The 13684-nt window shown below is 36.0% G+C and overlaps 1 protein-coding gene across 4 annotated transcripts in view; it reads right to left on the bottom strand.

The window, feature by feature from the left end:
• Positions 1-714: 714 nt before the first annotated feature.
• Positions 715-13684, bottom strand: part of MOB1B (MOB kinase activator 1B) — an 81865-nt gene continuing 68895 nt past the window's right edge. For all 4 annotated transcript variants that reach the window (XM_050791430.1, XM_050791433.1, XM_050791432.1 and 1 more), the window contains 3 exons: positions 12404-12537; positions 7934-8097; positions 715-5273 (listed from right to left, as the gene is read on the bottom strand). In XM_050791430.1, coding sequence (XP_050647387.1) covers positions 5196-5273; positions 7934-8097; positions 12404-12537 — 376 coding nt within the window. In that variant the 3' untranslated portion in view covers positions 715-5195. The remainder of the gene's footprint in view (positions 5274-7933; positions 8098-12403; positions 12538-13684) is intronic.

The raw sequence follows: 13684 nt of genomic DNA, 5'->3' as shown, positions 1-13684 counted from the left end.
CATTTGCAAAACTGATTTTTGTATTTTCTCTCTTTTGTCAAAATGTGAATCAGTTCAGCTACAAGTGACAGACATACAGAGCAGTTTTATACCTTCAAACTGAATTATTCTCTGTGATTAGCCTATTAGGAAAGCCTTAAAAATTCAAAATCATCTCTGGTCAGAATTTTTGTTACATCTTCAAATTAAACTTTTCCATTAAATCTTAAGATAGCTTTACTGCTAAACATTTATATCATACACAATTAAGCTGATAGCTGAACAACAGTGATTTCCATGGTAAATTTTAATATTACAACAAAACTCTGATATTTAAATTATTTAAGAGTAGTCCTTCAAGTGTTTCTAAGAATTGGTATATATTCTTTAATTTCAAAATAAGCTTAAAGTATAAATCTGTGTTTTTAAGAATTGGTAGATTCGCCGGGCGCGGTGGCTCAAGCCTGTAATCCCAGCACTTTGGGAGGCCGAGACGGGCGGATCACGAGGTCAGGAGATCGAGACCATCCTGGCGAACACGGTGAAACCCCGTCTCTACTAAAAAATACAAAAAACTAGCCGGGCGAGGCGGCGGGCGCCTGTAGTCCCAGCTACTCGGGAGGCTGAGGCAGGAGAATGGCGTAAACCCGGAAGGCGGAGCTTGCAGTGAGCTGAGATCCGGCCACTGCACTCCAGCCCGGGCCACAGAGCCAGACTCCGTCTCAAAAAAAAAAAAAAAAAAAAAAAAAAAAAAGAATTGGTAGATTCTTTAATATCCCAGATAAATTTCAAAATAAAGTAAGTTTTCTTATTGGTATGCTGTCAAATTTCCAAATTGTAAATATACTTTTGGTCCCACATCTTTTAAAAAGACATTAAAAATTATAAATGTATGAAAAGGTTACACAATTCTAAATATTTTGTGATATGTAGGCTTAAAACTCAGTATAATTAGTAGATGAAACTTATTCCAATTTCTTTGTACAATAATCACCAGTCTTTCATTAAAGTCAAATTGTTCATCTGAGTAAAAACATTTTTTTAAAAAATGGCAGTAAAGGCTGTTGTTTCCTTAAACTACTTCTATCTTAAATATTGGATCCATTTTCCCATAGTATCCATTCAATCAATACTATCCTACAGTAGTCAAAATTAAATTGAAAAGTTTTCACAAAAAGGAATAAAAATAGAAAACAAGTTCTAGAGAAAGGACTTGTATTTTTCCATTATTAATATATCTAAGGTAATTAAGGTAAGGTAATTAAGCTGAATTTTTTTAAAAAGTAAAACCTCCACATCCAAGTGATATTTTCCACTTCAAAATAGTGACATCAGGAAACTATTATTTTATTCAATGATGCTACCAATGCTTAAAACATTCTCTTGTGCAAATTCGGAAATTATGGCACTTTTCTTTGAACTTCCCTAATGGTTTCCCTCTCAGAAAAGAGCCAAGTTTAAATTACAGTTGAGCTGATGATTAAGATAGGTCATACTGGCTGGCTGTGGTGGCTCACACCTGTAATCCCAGCACTTTGGGAGGCTGGGGAGGGCGGATCACTTGAGGTCAGGAGTTTGAGACCAGCCTGGCCAATATGTTGAAACCCCATCTCTACTAAAAATACAAAAATTAGCCAGGTGTGGTGCTGCCTGTAATCCCAGCTACCTGGGAGGCTGAGGCAGGAAAACTGTTTGAACCCAGGAGGTGGAGGTTGCAGTGAGCTGAGATCATGCCATTGCACTCCAGCCTGGGCAACAGAGCAAGACTCCATGTCAAAAAAATAATAGGTCATATAAGCTGCCAAAAGTGTTTGGTGCAACTAAAATGATGAAATTGATTTTCCTGCATAATAAAAAACTGCTTTTCACGTCATGCTCTAGAAGAGTTCCAAAAACATTACACTTTTGCAGTATAGCTGGAACAAACAGTGTTCCCAAAAGAACCACTCTGAAGATCAACTCTCATTTGGATGTTAAGGCATGACTTATTCACCTTACAAAGTAAGTTCTACAACTCAATATTTGTATCTCACATATTCTACCATTTCAGTGGTTATCAAAACCTCTCTCAGAGAGGGGTAAACAAAAGTATAAATGAAATGTTGTTTTGCTATTTTTCCTTAAGCAAGGAAAATGCTAATACATAAAATGGAGTCTGGTGGTTATATATGTAATACATAAATATCCGCATCATCTCTATTTCCTGATAAGAGATTGTAGTGTTTTATCCATACTGATAAGCCAGGCAGTAACTCAGTCTGAGATATATTATACACAAAACATATCATCTCCTACCTAATACATTTTATGGTGACCATTTAGAATTTACAAATGACTAACAGAGGAAAGGTAGAGACTGCAATTAAAAATCTTCCAATTTAAGCTAAATTAACCTCCAAAACCTCTACCAGCAACTAATGTGCTTGTTATTTTAGTGCAGTCTAATGCCATGGTTTTTAAGGGAAAGGGAATAATCAAGTCAGCAAATGAAAGCCAGTAGCACCATCTACTGCTAATTAAAATATTTTCACTCTTGTTATTAATTTCTCTCTAGCACCACTATTCCATCAATTAAAGTAATTCTAAAACATTGCTTCATATCAACATTTAACCAAAAAAAGCATTGTGTGTGACAATAATACTATGTTAACTTACTACTTTATATTTTATGGGATGCTTTTATCAAAGGATAAGAAAACCAACTGTTGCTTTATAGCTATGTATTAATATAGAGCACAAGGGGGAAAATAATTATCTTGGTTACTTAGAAATTAATTGAAGAAATCCAAAATGAATCCAATAGACATTTATCAGCACACTCTGCTGCAGAACAAAGTATTGATCCTTATATTTAAAAGGGCATCTTACTAACTTTCATGGGAACCAACCAAATCAAATCAACCTTTTATTACATCAGTTCTTTCACTTTCTGATTTTTTTCCTTACTTGTACCCATGTAACACCATGTGCAATGCCAGGCCTCTCCCCTAGAGAACTGCTATGCTTTGTTAACATATATACACATATACACATATCCTTACTTCCCAGTGACTGTGATTAAAGAAATACTCTAAGCAGGCACCTGAGATTCTGGCACAGTGAAAACAAACTATGTACATATAGTGGGAAAGTATGTCTTACTACTAAAAATAAGTACAGTGTACTACTGTATAAGGCTTGAAAGGGCAAGATTAATTTTTCACTATTCTCTCTACACTTGGCTACTGCAACTCCTTTGTTATTAGATAGATATGAAGTCAAATACAATATGGAAGACTGAGTAATTCTGTGCTTCATTTTCCTATATAGACAAGACTTGAAATCACCTCACAAATTTTATTTCTGAATCAACCCATAATGATTCATATTATCTATCTGAAAATAAAAAGATTTAAGGATATTAACTAGCTCTGACTGCAGTTTATAAATAAGCTTTACCAATAAATGTCCAATATATTTAACTCTGCCAGACTTTCCTGTTACTTCTACTGTTGGTACTCGGTGAATAATTCCTAGAAATGAAGTGGAGAAAAAGGCAGTTTCTAGTCAACATAATTGTAATGGCATTAAATTGTATCACTGCTCTACTTGTTAATGGCAAAACAAATTGATTTAATTTAGTTTCTTTTCTACTGAGTGTTTTTAATCTATACTATTTAAGGGCAAGCATTTCTTCCTAGATGTGAAAAAGGTGTATATTTCAACTGAAGGAAGGGTATATATTTCTAACTGAAGACAGAAGAGCTATTGGAAATGACAAAACTAAAACTGGATTTCTAAAAAGGGTATTTCTCTAGAATAAAACTGAAAGAAAAAATTAATATTCTAAAAACTAAGTTTCTGAACTTGTTATTTATGGTAATAATTCACTAGAAAGTCATGATGAATAAAATTTAAAAGTTAATAACTACTGATTTAGCATTTTTCATTATCTGATATCACTGCAAAGAAAAACATTTCCTTTCACAGTGGAAAAACCAGAAGTCAGAATGCTTCAAACTGGGCCTACAATAACCAAAGAAGGTATGGTATCATCTTAAAATGACAGGCAAACATCAGCTCCATTCACTGAATGGAAATGCTAAGAAGTGATCAATTTCCCCCAACAGTCCTTAAATTCCATGTTTAATGTCTGTACCTAAAATTAATAATTTATTTTTAACTTCTCATGGAAGTTGATTCCTAAAAGGAAGTCTCTAAGACTTTGTTTATAAGTAATGGATTAAAATCTTCACGCCATTCTATTCAAAGGTTTTCAGACAAAACTTTCTAGAACTTGACTCCCCATCCCTAACTCCCCATACAAACATCTCCATGCCCCCAGCCAAATACACATTCCTATCCCCTCCTCTTCAAAGCAGAAGGGAATTCTGCAGACTTATGGCTCATTTGGCAATTGCTAGGAAACCTCACAGTTCAGCATCACCTCTGAAGATGGCAATCCTATAGATAACCTGAATTTTTACATCTACAGTGCAGTCAACGTGTAGAAAGAAGCCAAAATGTAATACATTTCAACATCCTCAAGTTTCAGTATCACAGATATCAAGAGGTGGGAAAAGACCTGCTTGTAGAGCTTTAAGCATTGTTGAACATAATATATTACCATCAATATAAAATATAATTAAGAAATATTTTTTATGTTCTACATGCATACCTTTACAAATTGTTTCTTCAAAGCAGTAAAGGCTGGAGATCACCATATTAGGTAAACTATGGCTTTTATCATAGATATTTTACAACATGCACCAGTAAGTGCCCTGGGTAGTAATCCTAATATTGTTTCAAGCCCTGTTCAGTTCTATATCTATGCTTTGCACCTCAGAAGTGAGCCTGCCAAGGCACTTAAAAACATAAGTCGTTTGGGGACTTCAAAAATGGGCAATTTATACCACACAGAAACCAATCCATCGGCAGTTCAATCAATAAGCACTTTCTTGCAGCACACAATATTATTTAAAAACTCCTCAAGCAACCAAAACCAAGTCCACTAAGATAAATTTACCCTTAATCAAATGTATAGAGAATGGTTCTTGGCTTCCCCTAGCAATCGAATATGGTTTCATATAATCAGAATAAAGAAAAAGGAACCCAAACAAGCCCCCGCCCCCAAACCTAGGACAAAAACAATCCAGATAAAAACAAAATATAACAAAAACCCCAATACACTCCACACTGCTTCATTTGAGGAACAATGTGCACAGTTCTGCATCCTTTTATCTGTCCTTTGAGGTGAGTTTTTCAATCAGTTCTTGGAGTGGTGCAAGTTCTCTTCTATCAATAAGGTTGAATTCCTACGCATGATAAAGAAAGGCAGAATAAATAGCAAAAACATTATTTGCATCTTATTCCAAAGTAAATTACCATGAACATTTGTTGGAAATTAGCTTTTGAAGTCAATAAAAGTAGATTATTTTTTTCCTTGTTCACTAGGTCTGTGTCTTGGGTAAATCACTTAACCACTCCTGATGTTATGTTTTTCCATCTGTGACATTAGGATAATCCCCCTACCTCATAAAATTATTGTGGGGGACTAAATGTGATAGTGGATGTTAACTACTTCATGTAATGCCTGACATAAAGTAACAATAAATGGGAATTGCTGCTTCCTACTGAAAGGAATGATCTGAACACCATTTAAGTACAGTCAACTAAGTAGAGACACACACAAAAAAAACACTAGCATCTCAGGCAAACTCAGCATTATATGAAAAGCCAAAATCTGGTTACAAACTAACGTATTTGCAAGCTATCATAAGATATGGTAAGAAAATAACATGAATATGGCTGGATCCACAAATGACAAGTACTGTGAAGAACAAATGAGAAAACCTGAATTTAATTTGTGCTCCTTTAGAAATTCCACCCCTGTCATTCTGAAGTTCACTTCTGAATAGATTTCCCCTGAACTATAAACTATAAGGCTAGTAAATAGAGGCTTGTCTACATTTCTGATCTTCTGCTGCCATGGTAAGGCACTCTCAGCTTCCAATTTAATTTATTAGCATCTATCATGTGCCAAGCACTACAGTTAAATACTGGAGAGAAGCATTAGGGGGTATTTAATAGCAGGACCACGCCTAAGATTTGTAGAGTCTGGGCCAAGTCATATATCATATGACTAAATTACTAAAATTTATATTAAGGTAGGATGTTGTTAAGAAAACATGTTCTATCCTCCTACCTTAACAAATATACTTTCACAATAACCAGGAGAACAGATTCAAACTTAGAATTCTCCAGACTCCTCAGGATTCTGCACTGGAAAGTAGTGACATGAGGAAAGCCAGCCCCGGGTGCCTGGCCCTTAGAAAACCTCCCTGCTTTTCCAACCCCATCCACCCTGCACCTCAGGAGGTCTCATATACGATTGGGGACACTTTGGGTAATGTCCACATTCCCTCTGAAACAGCTGCCATCAGCTACCCCTCAGGCCTAGAGGTATACATATCAAGAGACGGGACCTGACCTCAAAAGAATGGAGCCCAGGAAAAGATGCATGGAGACCATGGAAATACATTTTGGACCATGTGGACAGATAATTCTGAGTTTCGGGTACCCAAGCAAGCAACAGAAGGGATTTAGGTAGGTATATTCTTAGCCCTATGGATTCCTCGCTCTGTGGGGAGGGGTGCAGGCTGTGGAAGGACCACAGCACTTATCTCGAAATTGTGGGGTCCAAGGCCAGTGCCCCCCTTACTTAATCAAACGGTGATACTGCATAACTAATGGACCTACCTTTAAGAAGTTCACAGTGTCGTGAGATACAAACAGGATCAGATGTGGTAAATGCTGTGTATCGATCCCTTGCTACTTGCTAAGAGTTGGGAAACACAGTGTAAGATCACTGAGTCAAGTAAAATTAACCCTTCTGGAGGGAGAATATACTCTCTTAAACCACCATAACCTCAACTTTAGCAATCATGTTCTGCCTAAACCAAACACAGATGCAAACTTTAGGACAACATTTTCTTTGTTCCTTAGTTCTGGACATGGGATACCACAGTAAAGTAACTGTTAAGAGCAACAGTTTTGGCAAGTTACAATCTCCTAAAGTATGTTTATATAGGTAAAATGTATGCCTTCAGTGTGAGGAGTGTGTACAGGGGGAAGATGAATACATTATTTCTTAAAAGAACTGGGGAAGTGGCAACGACATTTATAAATATATGCCTATAGATATACAAAAACAACACGAATTCAAGATGTTGAATTGTTTATTCTCCTGACGACCATCTCCCCTTCTCAACCTCCAACAACAACAACAAAAAAACTGGTCAGCTCTTTTATTTCCACCTCTTTTTCATTTTTGCCTGTTATTTCTCTTATTATTACAGCAAGGTGAGAATACTGTCACTGCTTAGTCTACATTTGTAAGGCCAGTTCTTTGAAGACTAAAAAAAGAGGAAGTCAACTAGGAAGTCAGACCAAAGACTAATGACCCTCTGGCACAGAAACATTCTTTGTGACATATTTTTCCCTCAGACATGATGGATAGTCCTTAACTTAAAACTTATTTAGAATGTGGTTTTTTAAAAAAAGACAAAAAACGGATGTGATACTCAAAACCCATTCCTGGGCCACAGTCTGCTAATAAAGATCTAGGGCAGACTGGAGTAGGAGAAGTACTAAAATGTCCAGGAGAACCAGTTCATTCACAGATCTGCCAAACTAGTCAGATTCATTATCCGGCCCCTCCATATGGCCTGTTAACTGAAGCAAATCCAAGGCAGAACTTTTCAAATCCATTTTAGACTTGCATACCATCAACTTGTAAACTAAAAAAATTTAAAAACCAAAAGCCAGTCCTTATCATCATGGAAAAGTGTAGAAGAGGATGCAGACTAGAGAGATATGGCAAATTCCATCCTGACAGTGTGGATGCAGTATTCACCTTAGAATTATGAAGATAAATGCTTACCCTGAGCACCAAAAGCCTCCTCATCCAACTTACCTGGACAAAAAAAATAAAGTGCTTGAAAGATGTATTCAGATGTGCTTCCTCCTGAAGTTGGATCACAGGGTCAAAATGCTGATGATAAATGTGAGCATAAACCCTAAAGAGGCGTTTGAGTATAGTTTTTGCCACAGACATGAAATTCTTTGGGAATGGGACACCTAGAAAAGAGATAAACAACTCCCTCTAGTAACAAGAGATGACAACAAGACAATATGAGTTTGTCGGTAAAGAGCAAAATAAATCACCAAGACAAGGCTAAAAAGAAGTAGTATTTACGAATTTATACATATACCCATTATACCTTTTCAGAAGTTCTCAACATGTCATGAATGAAAATAAACTTCAAAGTTTTTATGATATAAGAATTAGTCTTCATTACAGCCTGTTATGTCTCTAACATACTACCACCGCATTTCTAAAATGAAACAAACACACACCCAAGATGGTAGTGGAGCTAAAACACTCAGATCATCAGATTTCTTTTTTTTTCTTTTTCTTTTTTTGAGATGGAGTCTCGCTCTGTCGTCCAGGCTGGAGTACAGTGGCTCGATCTCCGCTCACTGCAAGCTCCGCCGCCTCCCGGGTTCACGCCATTCTCCTGCCTCAGCCTCTAGAGTAGCTGGGACTACAGGCACCCACCATGCCCGGCTAATTTTTTTGTATTTTTAGTAGAGACAAGGTTTCACCATGTTAGCTAGGATGGTCTCGATCTCCTGACCTTGTGATCCGCCCGCCTCGGCCTCCCAAAGTGCTGGGATTACAGGTGTGAGCCACCGCGCTCGGCCAGATCATCAGATTTCTTAAGTCTCAATACAAATATGTGCTGAACAGAAATAATGCATTAACCATGTTCAGTTTTGTTTAAAATGCTTGCAGTTTATATTGTACTTTTTTCTATGGGAATTATTTCATTACTACTCCAAGTCTACATTTGTCCTGAAATTAGCTGCATTCTCTATTCCACTGATTTGTAAATTACAGCACTTTTACAGCACTGAAATAACAAAAGTAGAAAAATACAAAATCCCTGTGGAGAAGAGGGAACTCTTATATACCGTTGATGGGAACACAGATTGGTATGGCCACTATGGAAAACAGCATGGAGGTTCCTAAAGAATTAAAAATAGAATACCATATGACCCAGCAATCCGTCTTCTAGGTATATACCCAAAGGAAATTAAATAACCCAGTCGTAAAGGTATCTCCACTCCTATGTTCACTACAGCATTGTCCACAATAGCCAAGATATGGAAACAACCCAGGTGTCCATCAACAGATGAAAGGATTTTTAAAACTGTGCTATATATATACAATGAAATATTATTCAGCTACAAAAAGAGGAGATCTTGCAATTTACCACAACATGGATAGACCTCGAAGGCATTACGCTAAGTGAAACAAGCCAGACACAAAGAAAAATCTTGTATAACCTCACGTATGTGGAATTTTTTTTAAGTCAAATATACAGAGATAAACAGTGGCTACCAGGGAAAGTGGTGGAGCTAAGTGAAAGGATAGAAAGTAGCAGTTATGTAAAATGAACAAGACTAAAGATCTAATGTATAACATGAGGACCATAGTTACCAGTAGTGTACTTAGTGTACTGAGGCTGGGCGGTGACTCACACCTGTAATTCCAACACTTGGGAGGACAAGGTGGGAGGATCACTTGAGCCAGGAGTTCAAGACCAGCCTGGGCAACATAGTAGCCCCTTGCCTCTATAAAAAATTAGAAATTAGCAGGGTATGGTGGTGTATACCTGTGGCCCCAATTACTTAGGAGGCTGAAGCAGTAGTATTGCTTAAGCCCAGGAGATTGAGGCTGCAGTAAGATGTGATTGTGCCACTGAACTACAGCTTTGGCAACTGAGTGAGATCTTGTCTCAAAAAAAAAATGTTAAAGAAGAATAGTATATTGTATTCAGGATTTTTGCTAAATGAGTAGATTATAGCTGCTCTTACCACAGGGGGGAAAAAGGATAACTATGTAAGATGATGGATATCTTAATCTGTTTCATTATAATAACCATTTTATTATGTACAGTCTCATAACATCGTGTTGTATATCTTAAATATACATGATAAAATCTATTTTTAAAAATGTATAAAATCCCATATGCTTTGTTAAACTTGCTAAATGATGCAGACTGGCATAAGAGCCAAAATTGGTACTACTGGGTTCAATGTCATCATATTGCCATCATATTGCTACTGCTCATTTAAAATTACTACAGTTCACAAAGACACATAAGACAAACCAAAGTGAAAGGACATCTATAAAATATATGTACTCTTCAATAATATCGATGTCATGAAAAACCAAAAATGACTAAGGTGCACATTTCCAGATCAAAGGAGGCTAAAGAGGCAACAAATAAATGAAAACAAATATAAAAGATTTCCTTTGCTATGAAGTACATTAAGAAAACCTGAAAAGCTCAAATAAGATCTATATAGTATAGTATCAATATAAATTTCCTAATTTTGATATCTGTACTGTGATTTTTTTAAGGAAATACATATTAAAGGTTTTAAAGGCATCATATATGCAACTTACTCTCAAACAGTTTAAGAAAAGGAATGAATGAATATATGTGTATGTGTGACAGAGGTTGGGAGAGGGAGAGGGAAGGAGGAAGATGTTTACAACGAAGAATCTGGATGTAGGGTTTGTATGATTCTTTTTACATTTCCTTGCATAAGTCTTGCAAATTTTCTAAAAGTTTGAAATTGGATCAAAATAAAAATTTTAAAACTATATTATGAGGGAGAAGAGAAAACGTGGGGACACTCATCCAACCCTTATGATACATATATACATATAAGTAATTCAGTCTTAAAAAATTGCTCTTTTATTAAAAAAGTTCCAAGTGGTTAATGCATTCAATAAATATGTTTAAAATACTCCATAATAACAACTATTTATATTGTTGTCTTCACCACATTTTTTTTTTCAAAAAATAAATCATAAAATGTCAAAAAGTTCTAACATTACAGGAGCAGATTCTTAGCTTTTTGAGACAATCAGTTGTAAGTTGTAAGAAGTTTGAGAAGGCAAAAACATGACTGTCTAAATGTTTATAATTAGACAGTCATGTTTTTAAATATATTTATCTTTTTCACACCAAATTTATCATGAACATTAAGGTAAACCCTCTATTTTATTTTATTTATTTTAATCTAATTTTTTTAGACAGAGTCTCTATCACCCAGACTGGAGTTCAGTGGCCCTTAAAAGTAAATATAAAAAAGCAAAAGTCACTCAGCTGATGATACGGCAACCCCTCAAATCTTGTTTTCTTCTCACACAGCTTAATATTTGAATTTGTAAGATTCATATTGTGGGTCATAAATTCAAACTCCCTTTTGATCACAAATATATTACTAAATAGCACTGGATAGAAGCCATATGAACTTCCCTAAATAAGCAGATAAGACTGTGGCAGATGTTATTAGCTATCTACTCAATATCCATTCTCTTTTTTCTATAACAGGGCCAGATGTTGTTACTATCCTAGATATCCTGATCTCATCATTTAAAATTAGAGAGAGAGTTCCCAGCACTTTGGGAGGTCAAGGTGGGCATATCACTTGAGGTCAGGAGTTCGAGACCAGCCTGGCCAACATGGTGAAACCCTGTCTCTACTAAAAATACAAAAAAATTAGCTGGGCGTGGTGGCGGACGTCTGTAGTCCCAGTTACTTGGGAGGCTGAGGAAGAAGAATCACTTTAACCTGGGAGGTGGAGGTTGCAGTGAGCCGAGATCACGCCACTGAACTCCAGTCTGGGTGACAGAGACTCTGTCTAAATAAATTAGATTAAAATAAATAAAATAAAATAAAATAAAATAAAATATAATATAATATAATAAAATAGAGGGTTTACCTTAATGTTCATGATAAATTTGGTTTGAAAAAGATAAACACCTTTAAGTGCATAAGATTGGAAATATATGTTACATATGGTACTTTACCATGGTTCCTGGAATAGGAATAACCCTCCAGCTAGAACTTTCTACTGAAAGGGCTTTTTAAGCCTTTCCTTTACTTCAGGAAAGTAAGTTTATTCTCAATGATGATCATAATTGTTTTTTAAAGTATTAAAAAAAAACTATCATTGTCTGAAAATAAACTCAGTGATACTTTAATCTAGAATATCATCAAAAAATAATTACCTTAAGAGAGGGAGATCATTTATTTTCTAATATACCTATCCTTTCAGCTAATTATGCATTTAAAAGCACTAAGTTAAAGGGGGAAAGCTCAATTCACACAGGATCACTTGCTTATTTTACCACTGTGTTAACAAACTTTTGTGCCTCTTCTTGGGAGGTGCATAACATATACACACATCAACACAGCCATAAAGAACTCTCCAACTAGATATAGTGGAAAAAGGGAGGAAAATTCTATAAACATATAATAGATAAATCATGATGGATCCCAATTACAAAAAATAATTATACCAATTTTTGATGGAAATAACGTCTCATCATCCAACTGGTCCTGAACCCAAGTCATCAAGTAATCAATATACTTTGGTGCAGAGCACTTTATAGGTTTCTTTATGTTCGTTCCATCTGCCCAATGATACTCATATCTGCATTGGAGAGATAAAAAGCACACAGAAGATTAGTATATGCCTATACACAGTGTATATATTTTATGTATCTATATTACTAATGTACACACAGACATGTTTTCAATACTCTGCTCCTCCTAATAAAGATATATTTTTAAATATCCAATGGACTACTTTGCATTTATCACAATTCAAACTAAGTAGATCCCAACAAACTCATGTTTTGTGTTTCTATGCTCTCCTCACATGTCTGAATTTTTCTGCACAGCTGTCATAAACAGCATTTTTTATATATATATATATATATATTTTTTTTTTTTTTTTTTTTTTTTTTTTTTTTTTTTTTGAGACGGAGTCTTGCGCTGTGGCCCAGGCTGGAGTGCAGTGACCGGATCTCGGCTCACTGCAAGCTCCGCCTCCCGGGTTCACGCCATTCTCCTGCCTCAGCCTCCCGAGTAGCTGGGACTACAGGCGCCTGCCACCTCGCCCGGCTAGGTTTTTTTTTGTATTTTTCAGTAGAGACGGGGTTTCACCGTGTTAGCCAGGATGGTCTCGATCTCCTGACCTCGTGATCTGCCCGTCTCGGCCTCCCAAAGTGCTGGGATTACAGGCTTGAGCCACCGCGCCCGGCCAACAGCATTTATATTTTAGAATCACATATTATTGTAGTAGAAAAACTAGCTTACTTCCTAGTTCTATGATGACTACTATTGTACTTTATGGTTGTTTTTCTTCCTTAAAAACCACTTCTCCTTATGCAGTACAATTCTTTTTAACTTGGGGCTTTAAATTTTCGGTTAAGGATAGAGAATGACACAGAAGCACCAAAATAAGATTAATGAGGATGAGAATGATTTCATATTTGAGTACATTTGGCTGAAGAGCTAAACATGTCTTTAAAGAAGGTCCAAAGAAAATTTGCAACCCAAATAAAGGCTTTTGGTATTAGCAGAACACCACCATCTTTGATTCAATAAACATCTAATATGCACCTTCCATGTAAAAGATACTAAGAACAAGAAACACTAAAATGAAAGACACTTTCCCTACTCTCAAGGAAAATAGGCTAGTAGAAAGGACAGCCTCAAAAGTGAAGACGTAAAAACGGTATGATAAGTACCCTAAAAGAGGCCAGGCAAGGTGGCTCACACCTGTAATTCTAGCA

Source organism: Macaca thibetana, chromosome 5 (assembly GCF_024542745.1).
Source record: "Macaca thibetana thibetana isolate TM-01 chromosome 5, ASM2454274v1, whole genome shotgun sequence".
NCBI lineage: Eukaryota > Metazoa > Chordata > Mammalia > Primates > Cercopithecidae > Macaca > Macaca thibetana.
The sequence above is the reverse complement of the archived record's forward strand: the minus strand, read 5'-3'. Positions and strand labels throughout refer to the sequence as shown.